General features: G+C 37.0%; 2 protein-coding genes across 2 annotated transcripts in view; one reads left to right on the forward strand and one right to left on the reverse strand.

Moving 5' to 3' along the window:
- The window catches only part of PLEKHA3 (pleckstrin homology domain containing A3), a 31,667-nt gene extending 10,071 nt beyond the window's left edge, over positions 1 to 21,596 (forward strand). The window contains exons 3-8 of the mRNA XM_061202663.1: positions 1,179 to 1,334; positions 4,303 to 4,439; positions 5,960 to 6,124; positions 9,218 to 9,261; positions 16,747 to 16,862; positions 20,326 to 21,596. Of these exons, the coding sequence (XP_061058646.1) occupies positions 1,179 to 1,334; positions 4,303 to 4,439; positions 5,960 to 6,124; positions 9,218 to 9,261; positions 16,747 to 16,862; positions 20,326 to 20,453 (746 nt within the window). The 3' untranslated portion in view covers positions 20,454 to 21,596. The remainder of the gene's footprint in view (positions 1 to 1,178; positions 1,335 to 4,302; positions 4,440 to 5,959; positions 6,125 to 9,217; positions 9,262 to 16,746; positions 16,863 to 20,325) is intronic.
- Positions 3,783 to 4,207, reverse strand: LOC133099163 (large ribosomal subunit protein eL33-like). The gene has a single exon (XM_061202650.1). The coding sequence runs from the start codon at positions 4,151 to 4,153 to the stop codon at positions 3,821 to 3,823; it is 333 nt and encodes a 110-aa protein (XP_061058633.1). The 5' UTR covers positions 4,154 to 4,207; the 3' UTR covers positions 3,783 to 3,820.
- Positions 21,597 to 24,497: the final 2,901 nt, after the last annotated feature.

Below are 24,497 nucleotides of genomic sequence, written 5' to 3' on the forward strand. Positions count from 1 at the left end.
CTATATAAGTAGAATAATAAGATAGCAAAGTTTTTGTGGCACTTATTTGCCATAGTACACTGAGCATCTTGTCATTGTTTTCCGTAATTAATCATCTAAATTAGGGCTTCTGCCAGACACTCAGGGCCCGTCATAATTTGGCTCCACTCAGCTTGTTTATTCACGAATATATCATTACTTTGTAATCCAACACAAGGCTCTATTTAGGCCTGTCTCCTGATATCCTCAGTACATATTGTGTTTAGTTCTTTATCTAGGCCTTTTCTTGTGCTGTTTTTCTCTTAACCAAGTTCTGCTGTCGTCAAATCCTTCTTCTTGAAGACTTTTTAACTTCCTGCCTCTTCTCACCTTTCATTATAATCACACATGAAGTCTCTGTACCAAAGAGTTCAATGTTTAGGTGTTTTATTTTTAGTGTATTGGTTTGTTTCCTGGATAAAATTGTTCCCTCTGTTAGAGCAAAGACACCTTTCTTCTCCTCTCCTGTCTTCCCCTCTACCAGCACTGCTCTGAGCAGAGTAAATATTTGTTGATTAATGACAATGTAACACAAATTCATCTTACAACAAAGATTTAGAATTGGCTCAGCATACAATATGGTTAGCTCTCTTTTGTCAGAGATCCAAGATGGGGGTGTGTGTAGGAGAGGGAGAGGAGGGTGGAGGGGAAGAGGAGATTTTCAAAACACTTAGGCTTTCCAGGTGGTTATGAGATGCTCATTAGTTGCGGACTGTTGTTCTGATGGAAGGTTACCTTAGTTACCATTTATTGCACTTTATGCCAGGCACTATCCTAGGCTTGGGTGGGGGGTGGGCGGTGTACCAAAACACAAACTGCTTTCAAAGAAATTAGTAAAAAAGAGTGTGATAAGTGTGACAGAGGTACCGGTGGCCCCAGGGGAGGGAGTTCTTAGATCTCACTTTTCAGTAGTTAATTTGTTGTTGTTTTCTGTTCATATGGTACCACCACTTTGACACCACTGCCAGCCTGGGTATATGTGAGAATGGTGGCTTGGAGGGTGCCCCTGGATAGCCCCTTAAGGAGGTGGCACTGCCTGCCTCTTGAATCAGAGTTTGTTGTTTTAGGTCTGAAACATCTAATACTGTGTAAGTGATGATTTGATTCTCCACAAATTACTTGAGTCCGTGACTATATTTCCCCTTTGTTTATCATCGTAGTCCATTCAGCAGACAACACAAGAATGGAATTAATCATTCCAGGAGAGCAGCATTTCTACATGAAGGCAGTGAATGCAGCTGAAAGACAAAGGTGGCTGGTTGCTCTGGGGAGCTCCAAAGCCTGTTTGTCTGATACTAGGACTAAAAAAGAAAAAGGTAACTCTAAATTTTTCCTTTGTGGTGAGAATATTTTCTTAAATATAAATGTAAACTGTCCTGTTCACTTATAGTAATTTATCCCAAAGAAATAATCAGAAATGTAGAAGATCTATGTACATAGATGTTCATTATAGTGAAAAAATTTATAAACATTACCAAGGTTTAAATTTAGGGGAATGGTTCAGTAAACTATATAGTGCTTTCATAGGCTGATATATTATGTAGCCAGTAAAATGTTTACAAGGAATTTTAATGATGTGAGAAAATGCCCAGAGTTAAGTGTTAATTGAAAAAAGCAGGATTCAGAATTACATAGCCACTCCTTGGCCAGCTTAGGAAAGGTATGTAAGGATTGGTCAAGCTGTTACCTTTGGAAAGGGAATTTGTGGGAGAGACTCACTTTTCACTTTATACCCTTTGACCGTACCTTTTGACTTTACCAGCTACAGATATTGCCCGTTAAAAAGCAAAGCAAGGGACTTCCCTGTTGGTCCAGTGGTTAGGACTCGGCGCTCTCACTGCCGTGGCCCTGGGTTCAATCCCTGGTCGGGGAACTAAGATCCCGCAAGCTACGCATCTGTGGCCAAAAAGAAAATAAAAAGCCAAGCAAATAATATATGGTATTAGTTCAATTATATGCAGATATAATGTGAAAATAATAACAGTATTTATATCTTGGTAGTGAGATTGCAGTCTTTTTTCCTATATATTTTTGATTTTCAAAAATTGTCACTATGTATTACTTTCATAATTAAAAAACAATAGAAGTTATTTAAGTTAGTGAAAACAACTAAATTATGGGTTATTGAAAAATGAAGGCTAAGGATTGAATTTATAACAGTTTTCAGATATATGAAAGAACATCACAGATAGAGTGTGGTTAAGGGTAGGATGAGAAGGAATGAGGACTTCCTTGGTGGTCCAGTGGTTAAGACTTCGCCTTCCAATGCAGGGGGTGCGGGTTCCATCCCTGATTGGGGAGCTAAGATCCCACATGCCTTTGCGACCAGAAAACAAAAAAACATAAAACAGAAGCAATATTGTAACAAATTCAATAAAGACTTTAAAAATGGTCCACATCAAAAAAAAAAAAAAAGAGGGAATGAATAGTCACAATAGCCAAAAGGTAGAAACAACCCAAATGTTTATAGACAGATGAATGGATAAACATAGTATGGTATATACATAAAATGGAATATTATTCAGCCTTATAAAGGAAGGAAATTCTGACAGATACTACCCTGATGAATCTTGAATATATGCTAAGTGAAATAAGCCAGTCACAAAAAGACAAATATTGTATGATTCCACTTACGTGGGGTACCTAGAGTCGTCAAATTCATAGAGACAGAAAGTCGAATGGTGATTTCTAGGGGTTAAGGGAGGGGGAAAAGGGGAGTTAGTGTTTAATGTGTGTAGAGTTTCAGTTGGGGAAGATGAAAAAGTTCTGGAGATGGATGGTTGTACAATAATGTGAATGTACTTAATGCCATCGAACTGTATACTTAAAAATGGTTAAAATAGTACATTTTGTTATATATATATATATATTACTACAATTAAAAAGAAGGAATGGACTTAAACTTGGGTAAAAATTAATTTAGATTAGGTTAAATGGGCAGATAGAGCTGCTTTGGTCTACTCTGGCTAGAGGGGCTTCATGACTAGTACCACAAAGCAGTGCCACTGGCTCAAGGAATATGGAGAAGCACCAGGATCTACTGTGTATACTTTTTTTCCTTCCTCTGCTGCTTACACATCTAGTTTAGAAGGTATTGGTAAGTGAGTGGCTGAGATTATGGCTGGATGTTTAGTCTGTCTGGATATATTAAAGAAAGGAACATAGGCTCTTAATTTAAAAAAATTCTTAAACCAATATTATGTGAAAACAAAGCTGTGAAAGGAACAGAAGAAAATAAATGAATGTTTATATAGAGCAGTTGTAACTACATAAAAGTTAAAAACTTCTGTATACCAAAATACAATAAAGAAAACTGAAAGAAAGCTGACAGATCTTGAAAAGTATTTGCAGTATTTTGGAGGGATGAAAGATTGCTATCTTTAATGCGTAAGAACTTTTATAAATTATAAATTTAGCAATTTATATATTACTAAGAGAAAAACCAAACATCAGAACTGGAAAAATGTGTAAAGGACAAGAAAAGCCAATTCACAAAAAAAGAAATACAAGTGCTTATCAAATTAAAGATGCGTAATGGAATGGAAATATCCTGTATAAGGCATTCATTGTCATCAGCCTGTCTCTGGAAATTAATCTACCTAAACTTCATGTCAGACATATGACTGCCAGTTTTTTCCAGCTATCTAAAGAGAAGATGTTTCCTCAGGGAAAACCTTATATTCTATTTCCAAGGTCTCACACCTCTTAAGCTACAGGTATTCATATCTATTGCCTTACTTTTTTTTTTTTTTTTAAATAAGGGAACAAATCCACACTTTTATTTATTTACTTTTCAGTAAGTTTAAATCCTTGAAGGGTACAGCATCACACGGATTCTGTGTCCAATGGCCTTAGCAGGAAGGTTGCTTCGGAATTTGGCACGAACCATGCCACTGTTTCCATGAGCACGAGTTATCTTTCCCCAGATTACTCTGGTTTTGTTAGGTTTTTCACCAGGAGTTACTGTGTTGTTCTTTGCTTTGTACACGTAAGCACATCTCTTGCCTAGATAGAATTCATTTTCATCTCGAGCATATACACCTTCAATTTTCAGGAGAGCTGTGTGCTCCCTCTGGTCCCGTAGACCCCGCTTATAGCCAGCAAAAATGGCCTTGGACCACAGCCTTCCAGACATATTTGTCGTTTTAGAAGTCCTGTTCCCAGCAGGCCTCCACAGGGTCCAAGATGGCTGAGATTGCCTTACTTTTTAATGATTCCATTTTGTTGTTTTGCCTCTGAAGTATGAAAATGGCCTAATTGAATGTTTGCAAATGTTCCTTTCAGAAATAAGTGAAACCAGTGAATCTCTGAAAACCAAAATGTCTGAGCTTCGCCTCTACTGTGACCTCCTAATGAAGCAAGTTCATACGATCCAAGAATTTGTTCACCATGATGAGAATCATTCATCTCCCAGCATAGAGGTATATCCAAGATGATCCTTTCATGTCTGGTTATGCTTTGCAGCACATGGTGGGTGAGCTTCTTACATAAGATGACAGAGAGGCATTTTCAAAATGAGTTATTCTCAGCTATTCAGACCTCTTCGTACTGTAGACTATCTGGAAGTTTGTAGGATCTTTTAGACTATGTCTGTATAACCAGAGTAAAGCAGCAAGCAGCACATTTCTCCAAGGAATTAAGGCCTGTCTTTGCAGCCAATTAATTATTTGGTGGTTGGGGTGGGAAAGACGCATTACCCGCTTTGTTCTCCAGACTCACTGCATGAGTTCATTGGACAACTGCTGTTCTCTTTCTTTTGTAATTAGGTCCTAGCTTAACTACTGAGGGTTAATAATTTAGCTTTATAAACTAACTTAAAAAAAGAATCATTCTCAGAGCAGTGATGTAGGAATCAAAATTCAGATTTGCGGGACCTGGCTATGAAATAGGCTCATTCTTTCTGGTAAAGTAGGACCAGTGAGCCTTACTGCTCTCTGGGTGAAAGCCCAGCCTGGTTCCCAGTCCCCTTTTGCCTAACTTGGGAGAAGTGGGACAAGAAATCTTCCTACTTTCCTGTGGCCTTCTCCTACTAGGGAGGAATCTTAGGTGAGGTAGGTTGCCTTTAGGTGCAAGTACATTAAACCCTAAGGCACTTGCTGTTTCACCACAGGCTCTCTGCAGGCAGGTGCCCTTACATCTGCTCCATTGGCTCAGGGACAGTGTCGGGGACCCAATCTTGTTCTGTCCTTCCACTCTACCATTTTTGGTGTGTTGATTTTTTCTCCTCATGCCCGAGCCTTCAAGGTGACTACAAGTTCGCACAGAAGCAGGAGGCAGTGGGGTAGCCAGGGTGGAGAGAGACCATCTCAGTTTTCTGTCCTTTGCTTTTATCAGGGAATGAAAATCCCAGAAACCCCAGCAGACTTCTCATTATCTTTTTAGTCTGGGTCCATGAAAACTAGGAAAAATGAGTATTTGACAAAGGGTCATGGAATAGACATGACTGGCTTAGATCAGTCTATATTCATCTCCCAGGAGCAAGGCGCTCTGCTGTCCCAAAAAGAACTTGGAGTTTTTATTCTACCAAGGAAGAAATGGGAGAACGTGCGTGGGGTAGACACGAATTCTACCTGCCACTCAGTAACCCTCATGGTGTTCCACTGCTGTGATTACCTTTGGAATTCTGATAGTTAGAAACTTACAGTCTAGGTTAGGTTTATTTAAGATAAATTTTTGTACACAGTTTTTCAATATGATACTTGGTTTAAATGCAAGAGTTTTTTTCTTGGAGTCTAATTTCATACATTGTTTACCTGAGAGACAGATAATTCTTATTCATGCATTGCTTTAATTTTCTAAGGTAATGCATTTTAAACAGATTTGAGCATAACCTAGTAAGGTATCCATTGAAGGTAATGTTTCATTGCTTGATGGTAAGGTGGTGCATGAATCCACATAGTTGTGTGTGAGTCTGTTCAACTCTTTGCATGTAATTTTTCAGAACATGAATGAAGCCTCTTCTCTACTTAGTGCCACGTGTAATACATTCATCACAACGCTTGAGGAATGTGTGAAGATAGCGAATGCCAAGTTTAAACCCGAGATGTTTCAGCTGTGCCATCCGGATCCCTTAGTTTCTCCTGTGTCACCTTCTCCTGTTCAAATGGTTGGAATTTCTGGTTTTTCTTCCAGTGATACTGCATGTGGTTTTGTTTTTGTGTTTATTTTTAAGGCTGGAAACTGGCAGTAGGAGAGAAATAGTCAACAGGTTGAATTTTTTTTTTTACTGTACTCAGATTATGTATGGGAGCCTCTCAGCTGATGGGCTCAACATGAGCCAAGGTCCTGATCCCCTCCCCTTGGAAGGGCTATGCCATTTACCCCAGTGTGTCAGGAAAATATTACAGTGCTCTGTGGGTGCTGTGACTCTCTTTTATTTGGTAAAAACACCACTATGGGGTGAAGATTTACTCACAAGGGGATAAAATTAAGTAAATCTTTAGAGGAGCTGTAAGGGATTCGAAACAACATGTTACAGCGGAAACAGTATTTTATAGTCAGCATTTGGATTTGAACCTTCCAAGTAGGCAAGTTACTTAATTTCTCTGGACTTCATTTTTTTCATCTGTAAAATACAGTGTTTTTTACGTCAGAGGTAGATGTAACCTGTTTAATAATGTTAGGTCCTTAACATTAAGTTCTTACCTTCTGATTACTCTGAACAACGAGTACTCTTTTTGCCAAGGGTGATGGATTCGTTGTCCTTTTCAAGGTAATAAACTTGCCCTAGCATGCTGTGGGGAACTTGGAGGTGAGATGAGGTTTGATGAAACCTTACGTTTTTTTCATCAAACTGTTTTCGTGAGCCCTTTTGTGGAATGAAGAATGCCGCCTGGCTCCTATTTTAGCAATTACCTGCAGACCTATTTGTTGGCAGAAATAATAGGGTACAACTTATTCCGAGGTTCTCTTACCCACCACAGCAAATTTGGTCATATGAGAATTAGTAAAGATTATTACCTAAATTTATTTAGATCATTATTTTCCTAAAGTGTTTTTTAAAAATTTTTTTTATTTGGTTGCTCTGCAACTGAGTCTTAGTTGTGGCTCACCGGCTCCTTAGTTGCAGCACATGGGCTCCTTAATTGAGGCAGGCAGGCTCCTTAGTTGCGGCATGCAAACTCTTAGTTGCGGCACGCACGTGGGATCTCGTTCCCTGACCAGGGATCGAACCTGGGCCCCCTGCATTGCGAGCGCGGAGTCTTAACCACCGCGTCTCTAGGAAAGTCTCTAGATCATTGTTTTCTAAATAGTTTATGATGGACCAACAGCGTCCTCTGAGATAGGTGTACCATGAAAATGAGTTTTATGGGCAGATTAGTTTGGGAAGTTCTAGGTTAACTTAAACAAATTGGGTTTTGCTGACATAGGACTTCTTAGAACCTCTTTTATGCTAAAGTGTATTATGAATCTCTGAGGAGACGTGGTGTGTAGTGTTTCTGAAATTTATTTGATGATTGAACCCTTTTGTTTATTTTTTAATAACTCAGAGGACTGTGTTGTTTAGTAGAACGCAGTTTGACAATGTTGCTTTTTAGAACAATTTTAGGTTTATTGTGGACTGCTAAATAACATGTGTAGTTGAACAAAAAGTCCTGATCTTTTGAGATGGATGTATAGTGCTATGTTCCTGAGCTTGATATACAAGGGGTACACTGTATTTTTTTTAAGGTAGACTTTATAGAATCAAATATAATGAAAACACCTCAAACCTGCCTAATTTCTGCATTGAACTTCTGAGGAGAATGCCTTCTGTTATAAATGTTCTATAGTCCAGAGAGGTCATATGTGTATTTTATGTATAAGAAGCTATAATAACTGTCTCTTTTAAACTAAAACTTTTTATCAGTAAAAACATTACAAGAAATCCAATAAGTTAATCTAGGAAATACTGGTTAGGGGCCACTTATTTTTCCTCACTGTGCCGTTTTAATTCATACATAAGGCAAAAATTGTGGCTTACGGTAAATAGTTCTGGAGACACATAGCATGCAAAGTAAGGTCAGACAGTCTTCAAGAGGAAATCTTTTTCTTTTTTTTTAACGACATGAGTAAATGAAAAATAAAGCTGAAAAATTTGAGAATTCCAAAATTAACTTGATCTTTATAACTACTTTATATGGTTATCTCATCATGTCCCTCTATAACTTGCATTCGGTTATATTTCAAATCATCATAGAAGTTTAAACAATTGTCATTTTGATCCACAGATAATTGTAGTGGGGGTGTTGCTGCGTGAGTAAACCTAAAGGAAGTGATTTCTGTTAAAGGAGATGTTAATGTCCAGTTGCATCTTTATTTTAATCATATTAGATATCCTTGGACTACAAATTGGATGGGTCATAATTGTTCTCATTTCATCTGGGATTTCTCAGAGCAACTGTAGAAGGCATTTACGTAACATAACTGTTAGACTTGGACTCACTTGTAAGGCTCTTGAGCCCCTGTATATAAAGCAACCATCCTTAGCCTTTGATATAAACGTTGCTTTTTTGCTACTTTGCTAAGCATTGAAATAATCTACTTGGCTGCCTCTTTTTTTTGGTGGAGTAGTTAGATCTAAATTATGTTTCGTATTTGTCGTATTTATTAATACTCTGCTGACTCAGATTTTATTTATTTATTTATATTTTATGTGTATGTTTTTAGAAACCTATTTGAGGCTTAGGGTTCCTCTTCGGAGTTCTTAAAAGACTTGAATTATTAATGCTGTTTTCCATGAAAACCACACTTTAGAACATCTGTGTAATAGCTACCTGAATAATGAATGGTAAGGAGAAGCTCCGCCTTTTAAAAAAAAGAGAGAGACATTTATTAGATTATTTTCTTTTCTGGCTTGCTAGATACTCCTTTTCATCACAAATAGTGTGATTTTTTGGGGACTTGTTAAGTATACTGTTTTTTATATCTTTATACAAACACATGTATTATATATATATTATAAAATTTAGTTTTTAATATTGAGAAAATAATCCAGCATGTTTTTGTATGTGTTGAGAAAGATTTCAGTTAATAATTATTGGGGAGAAAGCTTGATATTGTGCTAATAATGTTACTTGGGTCTGTAAAAAATAAATTTTTTGGCCAGCCATCTTTTTCTTTGAGTAAATTTATGTTAATTATGATAATAATAATATATTAGAGCTGTCTTATTCTACTTGACATATGAATTATGCTTATTTTCTTTTTAAATTTCTAGATGAAGCGTTCTGTCAGCCACCCTGGTTCTTGCAGTTCAGAGAGGTAAAATAACCTTTTCTTTTGACCAAGTTCTCTCAAAATTATACCTACTTGGGGAAATTCTTTGGGTCTTTAACATAAAGTGGAATGTAAACTCTGTATGGGCAGAGTCTGGTTCTGATTTGCTCAGCATTATTTCTCTTAGTGCTTAGTATAGGGCCTGGCCCCAGTAGGTAGTAGGTAAAGAAAAAAAATGAGTGAATAAATTAGTCAGCAAGGTAAGCACCTTGCCAGCTATCATACCTTTTTTAGGTGTAAATTATATCCAATGATGGTTAATAGAAATCCATTTTTGATGTATTAAGGCTCCAAGCTTAGGCTTATTTTACTACAGTTTTTTTTTTTTTTTTCTGGCTTCTTTCTTTTTTCTTTTTTTTTTTTTAAACATCTTTATTGAAGTATAATTGCTCCACAATGGTGTGTTAGTCTCCGCTCTACAAGAAAGTGAATCAGCCATACATATACATATGTTCCCATATCCCCTCCCTCCTGCATCTCCCTCCCTCCCACCCTCCCTATCCCACCCCTCTAGGTGGTCACAAAGCACCGAGCTGATCTCCCTGTGCTATGCGGCTGCTTCCCACTAGCTATCTATTTTACATTTGGTAGTGTATATATGTCCATGACACTCTCTCACCCTGTCACATCTCACCCCTCCCCCTCCCCATATCCTCAAGTCCATTCTCTAGTAGGTCTGTGTCTTTATTCCCGTCTTGCCACTAGGTTCTTCATGACCTTTTTTTCCCTTAGATTCCATATATATGTGTTAGCATACTGTATTTCTTTTTCTCTTTCTGACTTACTTCACTCTGTATGACGGACTCTAACTCCATCCACCTCATTACAAATACCTCCATTTCATTTCTTTTTATGGCTGAGTAATATTCCATTGTATATATGTGCCATATCTTCTTTATCCATTCATCCGATGATGGACACCTAGGTTGCTTCCATGTCCTGGCTATTGTAAACAGAGCTGCAATGAATATTTTGGTACATGACTCTTTCTGAATTATGGTTTTCTCAGGGTATATGCCCAGTAGTGGGATTGCTGGGTCGTATGGTAGTTCTATTTTCAGTTTTTTAAGGAACCTCCATACTGTTCTCCATAGTGGCTGTATCAATTTACATTCCCACCAACAGTGCAAGAGTGTCCCCTTTTCTCCACACCCTCTCCAGCATTTATTGTTTCTAGATTTTTTGATGATGGCCATTCTGACTGGTGTGAGATGATACCTCATTGTAGTTTTGATTTGCATTTCTCTAATGATTAATGATGTTGAGCATTCTTTCATGTGTCTGTTGGCAATCTGTATATCTTCTTTGGAGAAATGTCTATTTAGGTCTTCTGCCCATTTTTGGATTGGGTTGTTTGTTTTTTTGTTATTGAGCTGCATGAGTTGCTTGTAAATCTTGGAGATTAATCCTTTGTCAGTTGCTTCATTTGCAAATATTTTCTCCCATTCTGAGGGTTGTCTTTTGGTCTTGTTTATGGTTTCCTTTGCTGTGCAAAAGCTTTTAAGTTTCATTAGGTCCCATTTGTTTATTTGTGTTTTTATCTCCATTTCTCTAGGAGCTGGGTCAAAAAGGATCTTGCTGTGATTTATGTCATAGAGTGTTCTGCCTATGTTTTCCTCTAAGAGTTTGATAGTGTCTGGCCTTACACTTAGGTCTTTAATCCATTTTGAGTTTATTTTTGTGTATGGTGTCAGGGAGTGTTCTAATTTCATACTTTTACATGTACCTGTCCAGTTTTCCCAGCACCACTTGTTGAAGAGGCTGTCTTTTCTCCACTGTATATGCTTGCCTCCTTTATCAAAGATAAGGTGACCATATGTGCATGGGCTTATCTCTGGGCTTTCTATCCTGTTCCATTGATCTATATTTCTGTTTTTGTGCCAGTACCAAACTGTCTTGATTACTGTAGCTTTGTAATATAGTCTGAAGTCAGGGAGCCTGATTCCTCCAGCTCCATTTTTCGTTCTCAAGATTGCTTTGGCTATTCGGGGTCTTTTGTCTTTCCATACAAATTGTGAAATTTTTTGTTCTAGTTCTGTGAAAAATGCCAGTGGTAGTTTGATAGGGATTGCATTGAATCTGTAGATTGCTTTGGGTAGCAGAGTCATTTTCACAATGTTGATTCTTCCAATCCAAGAACATGGTATATCTCTCCATCTATTTGTATCGTCTTTAATTTCTTTCATCAGTGTCCTATAATTTTCTGCATACAGGTCTTTTGTCTCCTTGGGTAGGTTTATTCCTAGATATTTTATTCTTTTTGTTGCAGTGGTAAACGGGAGTGTTTCTTAATTTCACTTTCAGATTTTTCATCATTAGTATATAGGAATGCAAGAGATTTCTGTGCATTAATTTTGTATCCTGCTACTTTACCAAATTCATTGATTAGCTCTAGTAGTTTTCTGGTAGCATCTTTTGGATTCTCTATGTATAGTATCATGTCATCTGCAAACAGTGACAGCTTTACTTCTTCTTTTCCAATTTGGATTCCTTTTATTTCTTTTTCTTCTCTGATTGCTGTGGCTAACACTTCCAAAACTATGTTGAATAATAGTGGTGAGAGTGGGCAACCTTGTCTTGTTCCTGATCTCAGTGGAAATGGTTTCAGTTTTTCACCATTGAGGACAATGTTGGCTGTGGGTTTGTCATATATGGCCTTTATTATGTTGAGGAAAGTTCCCTCTATGCCTACTTTCTGCAGGGCTTTTATCATAAATGGGTGTTGAATTTTGTCGAAAGCTTTCTCTGCATCTATTGAGATGATCATATGGTTTTTCTCCTTCAATTTGTTAATATGATGTATCACGTTGATTGATTTGCGTATATTGAAGGATCCTTGCATTCCTAGAATAAACCCCACTTGATCATGGTGTATAATCCTTTTAATGTGCTGTTGGATTCTGTTTGCTAGTATTTTGTTGAGGATTTTTGCATCTCTGTTCATCAGTGATATTGGCCTGTCGTTTTCTTTCTTTGTGACATCTTTGTCTGGTTTTGGTATCAGGGTGATGGTGGCCTCGTAGAATGAGTTGGGGAGTGTTCCTCCCTCTGCAATATTTTGGAAGAGTTTGAGAAGGATAGGTGTTAGCTCTTCTCTAAATGTTTGATAGAATTCGCCTGTGAAGCCATCTGGTCCTGGGCTTTTGTGTGTTGGAAGATTTTTAATCACAGTTTCAATTTCAGTGCTTGTGGTTGGTCTGTTCATATTTTCTATTTCTTCCTGGTTCAGTCTTGGCAGGTTGTGCATTTCTAAGAATCTGTCCATTTCTTCCAGGTTGTCCATTTTATTGGCATAGAGTTGCTTGTAGTAATCTCTCATGATCGTTTGTATTTCTGGAGTGTCAGTGGTTACTTCTCCTTTTTCATTTCTAATTCTATTAATTTGAGTCTTCTCCCTTTTTCTCTTGATAAGTCTGGCTAATGGTTTATCAATTTTGTTTATCTTCTCAAAGAACCAGCTTTTAGTTTCATTGATTTTTGCTATTGTTTCCTTCATTTCTTTTTCATTTATTTCTGATCTGATCTTTATGATTTCTTTCCTTCTGCTAGCTTTGGGGTTTTTTTGTTCTTCTTTCTCTAATTGCTTTAGGTGCAAAGTTAGGTTGTTTATTCGAGATGTTTCCTGTTTCTTGATGTAGGCTTGTATTGCTATAAACTTCCCTCTTAGAACTGCTTTTGCTGCATCCCATAGGTTTTGGATCGTCGTGTCTCCATTGTCATTTGTTTCTAGGTATTTTTTGATTTCCCCTTTGATTTCTTCAGTGATCACTTCGTTATTAAGTAGTGTATTGTGTAGCCTCCATGTGTTTGTATTTTTTACAGATCTTTTCCTGTAATTGATATCTAGTCTCATAGCGTTGTGGTCGGAAAAGATACTTGATACGATTTCAATTTTTTAAAATTTACCAAGGCTTGATATGTGACCCAAGATATGATCTATCCTGGAGAATGTTCCATGAGCACTTGAGAAAAATGTGTATTCTGTTGTTTTTGGGTGGAATGTCCTATAAATATCAATTAAGTCCATCTTGTTTAATGTATCATTTAAAGCTTGTGTTTCCTTATTTATTTTCATTTTGGATGATCTGTCCATTGGTGAAAGTGGGGTGTTAAAGTCCCCTATATGATTGTGTTACTGTCGATTTCCCCTTTTATGGCTGTTAGTATTTGCCTTATGTATTGAGGTGCTCCTATGTTGGGTGCATAAATATTTACAATTGTTATACCTTCCTCTTGGATCGATCCCTTGATCATTATATAGTGTCCTTCTTTGTCTCTTGTAATAGTCTTTATTTTAAAGTCTATTTTGTCTGATATGAGAATTGCTACTCCAGCTTTCTTTTGATTTCCGTTTGCATGGAATATCTTTTTCCATCCCCTCACTTTCAGTCTGTATGTGTCTCTAGGTCTGAAGTGGGTCTCTTGTAGACAGCATATATATGGGTCTTGTTTTTGTATCCATTCAGCCAGTCTGTGTCTTTTGGTGGGAGCATTTAATCCATTTACATTTAAGGTAATTATCGATATGTATGTTCCTATTCCCATTTTCTTAAATGTTTTGGGTTTGTTATTGTAGGTGTTTTCCTTCTCTTGTGTTTCTTGCCTAGAGAAGTTCCTTTAGCATTTGTTGTAAAGCTGGTTTGGTGGTGCTGAACTCTCTCAGCTTTTGCTTGTCTGTAAAGGTTTTAATTTCTCCATCAAATCTGAATGAGATCCTTGCTGGGTAGAGTAATCTTGGTTGTAGGTTTTTCTCCTTCATCACTTTAAGTATATCCTGCCACTCCCTTCTGGCTTGCAGAGTTTCTGCTGAAAGATCAGCTGTTAACCTTATGGGGATGCCCTTGTGTGTTATCTGTTGTTTTTCCCTTGCTGCTTTTAATATGTTTTCTTTATATTTAATTTTGGATAGTTTGATTAATATGTGTCTTGGTGTGTTTCTCCTTGGATTTATCCTGTATGGGACTCTCTGTGCTTCCAGGACTTGATTAACTATTTCCTTTCCCATTTTAGGGAAGTTTTCAAGTATAATCTCTTCAAATATTTTCTCAGTCCCTTTCTTTTTCTCTTCTTCTTCTGGGACCCCTATAATTCGAATGTTGGTGCGTTTAATGTTGTCCCAGAGGTCTCTGAGACTGTCCTCAGTTCTTTTCATTCTTTTTTCTTTATTCTGCTCTGCAGTAGTTATTTCCACCATTTATCTTCCAGGTCACTTATCCGTTCTTCTGCCTCAGTTATTCTGCTATTGATCCCATCTAGAGTATTTTTAATTTCATTTATTGTGCTTTTCATCGTTGCTTGGTTCCTCTTTAGTTCTTGTACGTCCTTGTTAAATGTTTCTTGCATTTTGTCTATTCTATTTCCAAGATTTTGGATCATCCTTACTATCATTATTCTGAATTCTTTTTCAGGTAGACTACCTATTTCCTCTTCATTTGTTAGGTCTGGTGTGTTTTGACCCTGCTCCTTCATCTGTTGTGTGTTTTTCTGTCTTCTCATTTTGCTTATCTTACTGTGTTTGGGGTCTCCTTTTCACAGGCTGCAGGTTCGTAGTTCCCGTTGTTTTTGGTATCTGTCCCCAGTGGCTAAGGTTGGTTCAGTGGGTTGTGTAGGTTTCCTGGTGGAGGGAACTAGTGCCTGTGTTCTGGTGGATGAGGCTGGATCTTGTCTTTCTGGTGGGCCCGTCCACGTCTGGTGGTGTGTTTTGGGGTGTCTGTGGCCTTATTATGATTTTAGGCAGCCTCTCTGTTAATGGATGGGGCTGTGTTCCTGTCTTGCTAGTTGTTTGGCATAGGGTGTCCAGCACTGTAGCTTGCTGGTCGTTGAGTGAAGCTGGGTCTTGATGTTGAGATGGAGATTTTCGCCGTTTGGTATTACGTGGAGCTGGGAGGTCTCTTGTGGACCAGTGTCCTGACGTTGGCTCTCCCACCTCAGAGGCACAGCCCTGATGCCTGGCTGGAGCACCAAGAGCCTTTCATCTACACGGCTCTGAATAAAAGGGAGAAAAACTTTTGGGAGGTCTGACGTCTTCTGCCAGCGTTCAGTGGGTGTTCTGTAGGAGCAGTTCCACGTGTAGATGTATTTCTACTGTATCTGTGGGAAGGAAGGTGATCTCTGCGTCTTACTCTTCTGCCATCTTGCCCCTCCCTCTAGTACAGTTTTTTATAGCATCATATATTCATGCTGAGCTGTTGTTCTGTTGTTATAATAGGAGCTAAGGTGTTACTGAAAAGAGAGAAAAACTGATATTTTAAAGTATGTATTCATATCAACACATTTAAAAAATTTACGTTCTAGATCTTGCCAATATCCCAGGCTATTTATCTTGGTAGGTAACATTCTTTTAAGTTGCTATGGTTGTCTTTGGAAAATGATGAAATTATAGTGACATTAGCATTTATTTCTCTACATTAATATAGGGGTAGGGGGAAAAAAGGTTATTGTAGGATTATATGAAATCACATGTGTGAAACTTTAGAAAATTGTAAAGCACTATAGAATTTAACTAATCTTTCATTCAGTAAACATCTATTGAGTGCCTACCAAAAAAAAAAAATTGCTAACTGAACCCCCTTATTATTTTGTCGCTTTATTTTTCCCTCTGATGGTTATATAATTGATTGAACTATTATGTGCTGAGAGGAGTCCAGTGATGTGTGTGTCTAATCCTATCAGGGAATGAAGAGTTTCATCAACTGAATTTTCCAGAAAAATAAAAGCTTGATTCCTTTAACAAACTTTTATCTTTATGACAGTTTTTTTTGACCTGTATTTTATCCTTTCTACCTTATTAAATAAGATATAATAAGAATTTTTAAACTTTATTTATTTATTTTTTTGATGAATCAAAGTTGTCATTAAGAACAGTAATGTTGGGCTGTCATCCAGTGGTAGTTGAGGTACTGTTGAGTGGTGGTGATTTGCTTCTGTGTTGAATTTTTTAGGTTGATTTTTCTAGTTTTCTGGTTTTCCAGACTGATTTTTTAAAACTAGTTTTTCTAGCCTCCATTTGCCATCTTTATCTGCTCTTGCTGCTGTCAGTGAGTTGGCTCCTAGCATGCTCCCATACTGCTTGCCCATCCCCTTTGCTCTGCTGTTTTAGATTGGCTATGGATGACACTAGATACATGCACTTGTGAAATCCATAACTTTTAGTTTTTAAACACTTGTTAACCATCTGATATGTTTACTCTCTAGCTGGACCTTCCTCTATAAAAGAAATCACTTCTTCATTGTACCTCTTTTCCTTTTAATTTGGCTCAGAGGCTGTATTCTCCAGCTTACCAACTAGATTCTAAATGATTTGACTTGTTTGTGGCCTGACCTCTGAAGGAGTAGAACATTGCTAAAGTAGAACTTTGGGTAGTAAAATAGTTCTTCTTTCATTTAAAGAGAAGTCATCGAAAACTGCAGTTGAGGGTGTTTTCATTTGTTGAAGTCCTTACAATTTAATGCTTTTTATTTAATTTGCAGGAGTAGCCACTCTATAAAAGAAACAGTGTCTACACTTCACCGACTCTCCCAGCGGCGCCGAAGAACCTACTCAGATACAGACTCTTGTAATGATGTTCCTCTTGAAGACCCAGATAGTAAGTTAGAAGGGCTGTGTCTCTCCCTTTGGCCTATTCAGCAAAATTCGTGTGGGGCTCTGTAATTGTTGAAATGAAGGATACTGATAGTGAATACTGTACTTTGCCCTTGGATTAATTCCTTAATTCAGAGCTAAGCAACTAGCACACAATCAACAGAAGCTCATATATCCTCTTACAGTCACCTTTGTTATTAAGAAGTACTAAGTATATCTTTGTAAATACCATATCTTAGATTTATATATGTAATATCAAAATCTTTTACTCCCACTGCATTTTAGTAATCTCTTAGTAATTTATATTCCCATTGTGTTTGCATTTAAAAAACATGTTAGAAGAAAGCATAAATTGTAGGTAGGATTCTAGGGGAAAATAAAGGCAAGTTCTAAGTTCAAAGAAAAAAAATCAGCATTGTTACTTAAAGAATTTGAAATGGCCAAGGACAATAATTTTTTCTGGTGGTGGTGATGAATTATAATAACATTTATTCCTGTACCTTTTTCTTCCTTATTATTAAAGAGTCAGCATACTGTGATTGAATACTTTAGGAAAGGTTTTGTGATTTATGTTAAAATTTAATTATTTTTCTCTTCAGAGAAAAAGCTTTGAAAGTCTGTCAGAATATCTACTTCGACAGTAGTGACCATGATTTTCAGTGAATGCAAATATGGTATTATTATTACAACTCCATTAATAGACTTTTGCTTTTCAGAGTCTTTACTATTGCCCATGAAACATGTGGGATAGAAATTACATACAGTTCTCAATTAAGCAACAGATTGTGTTCCAAGAGTTTATTTGTAAGTCAGCTGTTTGGAACAAGATTTTATTTCCCTTATGGAAATGACATGGTGAATGGTGGTTAAATTCTTTAGATGGCCTAGAAGAGCCCAGCTAATTTATAGTGTGGCTGAAATGGGACTAAACAATGGTGTTGGATTTCTAGTATTTGAATATATTGAAAACATTGCATAAGATAGAGTTGCTTTACTTAACCAGAAGGTTAAACAGGTTTAATTAGAGGAGAAATGTAAAGTTCATGAAAATGGTTGAGATTCTAAAGGGGACTGCTGATCATTTTCAGATCTTTAGAAGTTGATGGCATTTTTTTTGGTAATAAATTTATTTAATTTATTTATATTTGGCTGTGTTGAGTCTTTGTTGCTGTGCATGGGCTTTCTTTAGTTGCGGCGAGCAGGGGCTACTCTTCGTTGCGGTGCATGGGCTTCTCATTGCAGTGGCTTCTCTTGTTGCGGAGCACAGGCTCTAGGCGCATGGGCTTCAGTAGTTGTGGCACGTGGGCTCACTAGTTGTGGCTCACAGGCTCTAGAGCGCAGGCTCAGTAGGTGTGGTGCACAGGCTTAGTTGCTCCGCGACATGTGGGATCTTCCCGGACCAGGGCTCAAACCCGTGTCCCCTGCATCGGCAGGAGGATTCTTAACCACCGCGCCACCAGGGAAGCCTGCATTTTTTTTTTTTTAATGCCCATTTTTCTTACAGAACTAATCTATTTATTGATATAGAACGCTATGCTCATTATCATTTTGAATATAAGTTGGGGCAATGAGTAAAGAAATGAAAGAAGGAAAAGGATTGAGTGTCGGAAGGGGTTGGGAGAAAGAAACTTTCCTGGGCCAATTTACTACATCTTGGAAGTGATAAGAAAAAGAGGAAGATGGTTAAAGAGCTTAAGTATGGGAAAAAATGTCACCTGGGACAGGTAACATACATTCCGATTTACCTTGCTCTTTCTGCCTTTTATACATGACCCTTTTCATCCAGAGCTTATGAAAGAGTTCTATTCTGCCTTGTACTTTTCTTTAGATGCCATTTCTTTTTTTTAATTTTGTGGCTGCATTGGGTCTTCGTTGCTGCACACAGGCTTTCTCTAGTTGTGGCGAGCGGGGGCTAGTCTTCGTTGCGGTGCGGGCGTTTCTCATTGCGGTGGCTTCTCTTGTTGTGGAGCATGGGCTCTAGGCACACGGGCTCAGTAGTTGCAGCACGCGGGCTCAGTAGTTGCGGCACCAGGCCCTAGAGCGCGTGGGCTTCAGTAGTTGTGGTGCACAGGCTCAGTAGTTGTGGCTTGTGGGCTTAGTTGCTCTGCGGCATGTGGGATCTTCCTGGACCAGGGCTCAGACCCGTGTCCCCTGCATTGGCAGGTGGATCCTTAACCACTGCGCCACCAGGGAAGTCCTGCCATTTCTTTTTTTTAAGGGTGTCATTTTCATTTGTGATAGCTAAATTAGTTTTTTTAAAGCCAGCCATTTTCCTTAGCTCTCTTCTCTTTTAGGCACTCTGGTTCTGAATTTTTGAAAACTGTTTTTATAAGATCTAAGTGTAAATATTCCATTTAACACCCCCCAATTTAGCTGTGAAGGAGAGTAACAAAATTAGTTACACACACCCACACCCATACATGCATTAATATTTATATACACATGCGTTAATATTTATATGCATACATATATCTCACTTCTCTAGAACTTTTTAAAATTGGCAAGTGTAGGGTAGGTCAGAGTTTTATCCTTAGATTTCCTTCTGTTTATCCTAAAGTTTAGTGTCCCAGTTAGTTGACAAAGCAGAGACTGAATTAGTGCTCTTTCTTAGTATGTTTTGCAAATTAGCAATCTTAGTTGAAAGTCTTTATTGCAGCATATTCTTTTCCTTGAGAGATGCAGCTGCTTCTACTTTTATTAACTAGATTTTTTTTTAATTATAAAAGTAATAAATGTTCATGCTAAATTAAAAAAATGTGTACATGTGAAAGTGAATAGGACCATGCCAATGTGCTTGATGTGCTCACTTGGCAGCTGCAGTGATAGTTTTGTGCGCTGCATCCCAAATGGAGATGTGAGAACTTTCACTGTGACGTACCTTGTCAAGTTTGCTCAGAAAGTCGTGTGATGCTTTGCTGTATACCTGAAACTAACACAACATTGTAAATCAACTATACTCCAATAAAATGAAAATATTTAAAAAAAAAAAAAAGAAAGGAAAAGAAAGTCTTGTGATGAAAAGAGCAAGACCTGAATTAGTTCCAGTTCTGTTACCAATTGTGTGATTCTTGGGTTAGGCCTGTAATCTTTTCTGGGACTTGGTTTCTTTACTTAGAAAATGAGGAGGATACCAACAGCATTAAAACGATCAGGTTGGAAAAGCAATAGTTAAGAAAAATTCAATTCAGCAAATACTTATTGGCTGCTCATGTGTGCCAACCTTGGTTCTGGCAATGAACAAAGCAAGTATCTCTACTTCAGATAGTTTCATAATTTCTCAAGAAATCTGGAGTTTCTCCTTACAACTGCCAATACTAGAAAAGTTACATTTTTACTCTTAAACAAACGATCAAAAAGTTAGCAGGAAGCTAAAGGAATTTCATGTCCCTGAATAGGAAATATTCTTTCATGGAGGACTGGAGTTAATATTGATAGGATGTTTAACCTTTTAATCAATTTCTTAATAGGACCTGTTCACTGTTCAAGAAATACACTTAATGGAGATTTGGCATCAGCAACCATTCCTGAAGAAAGCAGACTTATGGCCAAAAAAAAATCTGAATCGGGAGATCCTCTTCCACCCTTCTCTTCCTGAGGAAACAGAAGTGTCCAACTTCCTCTAAGTATTGCTATGCAAAAGCTGCTGTAATTAAACTATGTTATAGGGAGTAATTTTTCCCTTAGGATTTCTCTGCACTTTATAGAATATTGTAAAACAAACAAACAAAAAACAACCCACATACCTTTGAAGTGTATTTTATCTTTATATAGTTTATTTGCAAGAGTATTTTCCTAATAACTTCACAGTATGAATGTGCATCTTTTTTTTTTTTTTTTTTTTTTGAACAAATGATGGTATAACATTTTGACATCTGTAAGGACAAATGTAGATATTTTTCTAAAATACTGTGAGGGACTGACATCTTAGTCAGTGTGTATTGTAGCTTATAAACATGAAATCTTATAAACCTAAGGTTTCAGTTTGACAGAAGTGTGATATATGTAACTTGTGCCATGGACCAAATGGTCACTTTACCCCAGCTGAAAGTGAGTTACGGTCGCAGCTTGATGGTGTTTGTATTATATTCCTTTAAGCAAAAAGGAAACATTTAATATTCGAAATATTTTTATCCCAAATACCATGACATTGAGGATTTTTTAAAAACCAGATTGTGCTGTCCTTTGTATATGAAGTTGACACTACTGATTTGTCAATACCAAATATTGGGTTAAAGTATTTAATTTTTACTTATTTATTTTTCTGTTGCATCAAAAAAAATGATTGCATCCTAACTTTTATGACCTACCAAATTTAAGATGTGTATACCTTGTTATTTACATTGTTCTAAAAAAGAGGTTAATATTGTAGTGACCTTGCTCACTTCCACCAGAGAAATAAATGACTTGCAATGGAAGAGGATTTTAGTGCTTTTTTCCGAAAATAGACAAAAGCTGCTGTTGTAAGTAAGGTATTAATGTTTGCAGCTCTTTAGAATATCTAGACATTTTTTATTTATGAATATTTATAAAAAAGGAATCTGTCAAGGTGACTGCCCTACGTAACTTGAGAATGGCATTATTTAATTAAAGAACAAATAGCATTTTTTGGTAGTGCCTGTCCATACCTATTGTCAGTGTTTGCCTTGTAAACTGTTTTTTCAGTTCACTTTGGAGTGATGGTTTTGTCCAAGGTTTTGGATGAGGAGCACTTTAAAACAAACTGGTTTGGTGTTTTTAAGTTAATCATATGTTTAATAAATATGTGGTTTTTGCATTCAAACTCATCATATAATACATTGTATTTTTTACATTTATTGATAGTTTGTCTAATCTTTATCAAGTGGTAATAATATTCTTTATTGCTTTGATTTTGTTTGTATCTTTGGACCTCATAGTAAATACACAAATTAGGCATATTTTTAGCTTTTTTGCCTGTGAGCTTAGAATAGTGTGTCCTATTCATTTTAAATTTCTCTTGTAAGTTTATGTGAGAATTTTTTTAAAAGAATTAATATTTGGTATTTCCTTATTAAAATAAGTCTGTAGTTATAGGCTTTCTTCCTTAAGTTTAAAATGGACATAAACAATCTATACACATTAATATACATTTAGATAAACTCTATGCTACTTAAAGTATTTGTGATTTTAAATAGCACACAGGTCATTAGACTATATTAAGAGGAATCTTTCTGCTCATATGTTATACTTCATATGTCTAATTTGAGAAAAAAAGTTTGCTAATGTAGTAAGTTTTCATGTTGAGCGAGTAATCAGATTTTTTGCTGCTTCTATTTTTTTATTTTTTATTTTTTGTAGTAAGAATAAGTGGTGATAAGACTATGAAGGTCAAGGTGGTACTAACTGTGGGAGTTTCTCTGGTAGTTTTTTTTTGAACCAGTAGGTTTATAATGAAAACACTAACAAAGCTTTTGAACTCATGGAAAATAAATCCGTTTTCTATTGCTTTATCAAAAAATATGAGTTCCTGAACAGTTTTCTGTAAATATTTTTAAAAATAAAATACAGTTATTTCTGGTTCATATCATTTTTTTCTCCTTGAAACAGGTCCTTTGAACAAGTTTGCTATATTCCTAAGTATGGCTTTTATTGTGACTGGAGCCACCTTTTCTCCCTTAGGAACCAACACATTTGTGAAATCATTTTTTTTTTTAGGGGATATCAATGTATCTTGAATTACATCTAGGTTTTGATCGGTGAGTTGGTAGCATGAAGCAACCTATAAAGCTTCAGGGAACCTTGCATTTTGAGGAGCCCAGTGTATTTTCAAGTGTGCCTGACTTTTTTGAATTTTAAGAAAAAGATGAACCAAATAAGAACAATTTCATAAGAATTTTATTTTGTCAGGACTTTCTGTAATGTATAACTATTGGTTGTTCTTGTTTTGCTTTATCTAGGCCATGGGGTTATTGAGAAATTTAGAGACTCTTGGTATATCAGTGATCTTCTAAGCAGAACTAGTACTTGCTTTACTTTTCAAGCACCTGGTTTGTGTTGTGTGGGAATCCAAGGCTTCGATGATTAAAACAACTTTGATGAGAATTCTTTTGTAAATGGACCAAATTTGAACTTTGTTATATTACACTGAATTATTGTTATCTTTAATCAGGATAAGTCCAGAAATGGATGCTACTGCTTAAGCTTAAATTCCAAGGCAAGAGATAAAGTATCTTCATTTTGACTGTCGCCATGGAACTTCACCCTGAATTGTAGATTTCCACTGTGTGTTACTATATTTAGTATTTAGAAATTATCATAAGATCTCAGGAAATGTATCCTTGTAATATGGCAATATTTTATTGCTGTTTATACTGATTCCATACACAATATAGTATCATTAATTTGGACTCTACCAATTCTTCACTTTTATTAAATGAAGTGCCTCTGGGTCTGTCGTTTGCTCCTGCCACTTGGTGCAGAGGGAATATCCTGGCCTGTAAGAAAGCCTGGTTAGGCTGCGGGAGCTCCTTTGAGGAGGTCTCTCTGTGAATAGCCCTGGTGGGGTAAGTAATTGTAGCTGGTAGATAGGGCTTCCTTCTCATGCTTTCCAGTTCCACAGTCCTCCTGCCTTTGAATTCATACTGAATTTGTAAGTTTGAATTCTTTTCTTTTTTTAAAAATTATCTTTCTTTTTACTAAAGTAATTCATGCACATAATTTAAAAGCTCAAGTAGAAGTAGAAGGCTTATAATGAAGAGGAGTAGTTCCTCCTCTTAGAGCCCTGGAGACAAGTACTTTTAGCTCTTAGTGGTTTGTTCTAGTATTTACCTTCCTTGAAAATATGTTTTATTACGCTTTCTTGATTTGTCAATTTTAAAAATGATTTTTTGAATTCCTCTTATGACAGGCAGGATTACTTTGCTTATATCCTCACCTCCCCCACCCCTCCCAATGTAGGTTAATCACAACTTTTTTGTTAAATCAATAGATATAAATGTTTATTGATCATTATCAATTATTTCCTATCATTGTTTTCTTTCTACTAAAATCTTATTTTTCCTTGAATTACAATAATAATTTCCTGACTTTAAAATTTGCTTAGTTTTTTTTTTTTTTTTTTTTAGCAAATGCCTGTATTTTTTCTTTTTTTTAAATTTATTTATTTATTTATTTTTGGCTGTGTTGGGCCTTTGTTTCTGCGCAAGGGCTTTCTCTAGTTGCGGCTAGCGGGGGCCACTCTTCATCGCGGTGCGCGGGCCTCTCACTGTTGCGGCCTCTCTTGTTGTGGAGCACAGGCTCCAGACGCGCAGGCTCAGTAGTTGTGGCTCACGGGCCTAGTTGCTCCGCGGCATGTGGGATCTTCCCAGACCAGGGCTTGAACCCCTGTCCCCTGCATTGGCAGGCAGATTCTCAACCACTGCGCCACCAGGGAAGCCCCTGCTTAGTTTTTAATATACCTGTCACGATGGGTATCCAAAGGCTTAAATGCTAAAAAACATTAGATAATCCATCAGTTCCTTTTTTTCTTTTCCCTTTGGGGACATTTTTTCCACAGTCCTTCATCTTCTGCCATCTGGACCATTGTTCTCCAGGCCCTTGCATGGCTTGGTGGTCATTCTGGGATCCCTTTGTTTTTCAGTCTCATGTTGGATCTCTTGTTTATTGGATCTTTTTTCTTGAT

This window comes from Eubalaena glacialis, chromosome 1, assembly GCF_028564815.1.
Source record: "Eubalaena glacialis isolate mEubGla1 chromosome 1, mEubGla1.1.hap2.+ XY, whole genome shotgun sequence".
NCBI lineage: Eukaryota > Metazoa > Chordata > Mammalia > Artiodactyla > Balaenidae > Eubalaena > Eubalaena glacialis.

Excerpts from the sequence above, each read along its gene's own strand:
- LOC133099163 (XM_061202650.1), bottom strand. The coding sequence starts at position 4,153 with ATGTCTGGAAGGCTGTGGTCCAAGGCCATTTTTGCTGGCTATAAGCGG.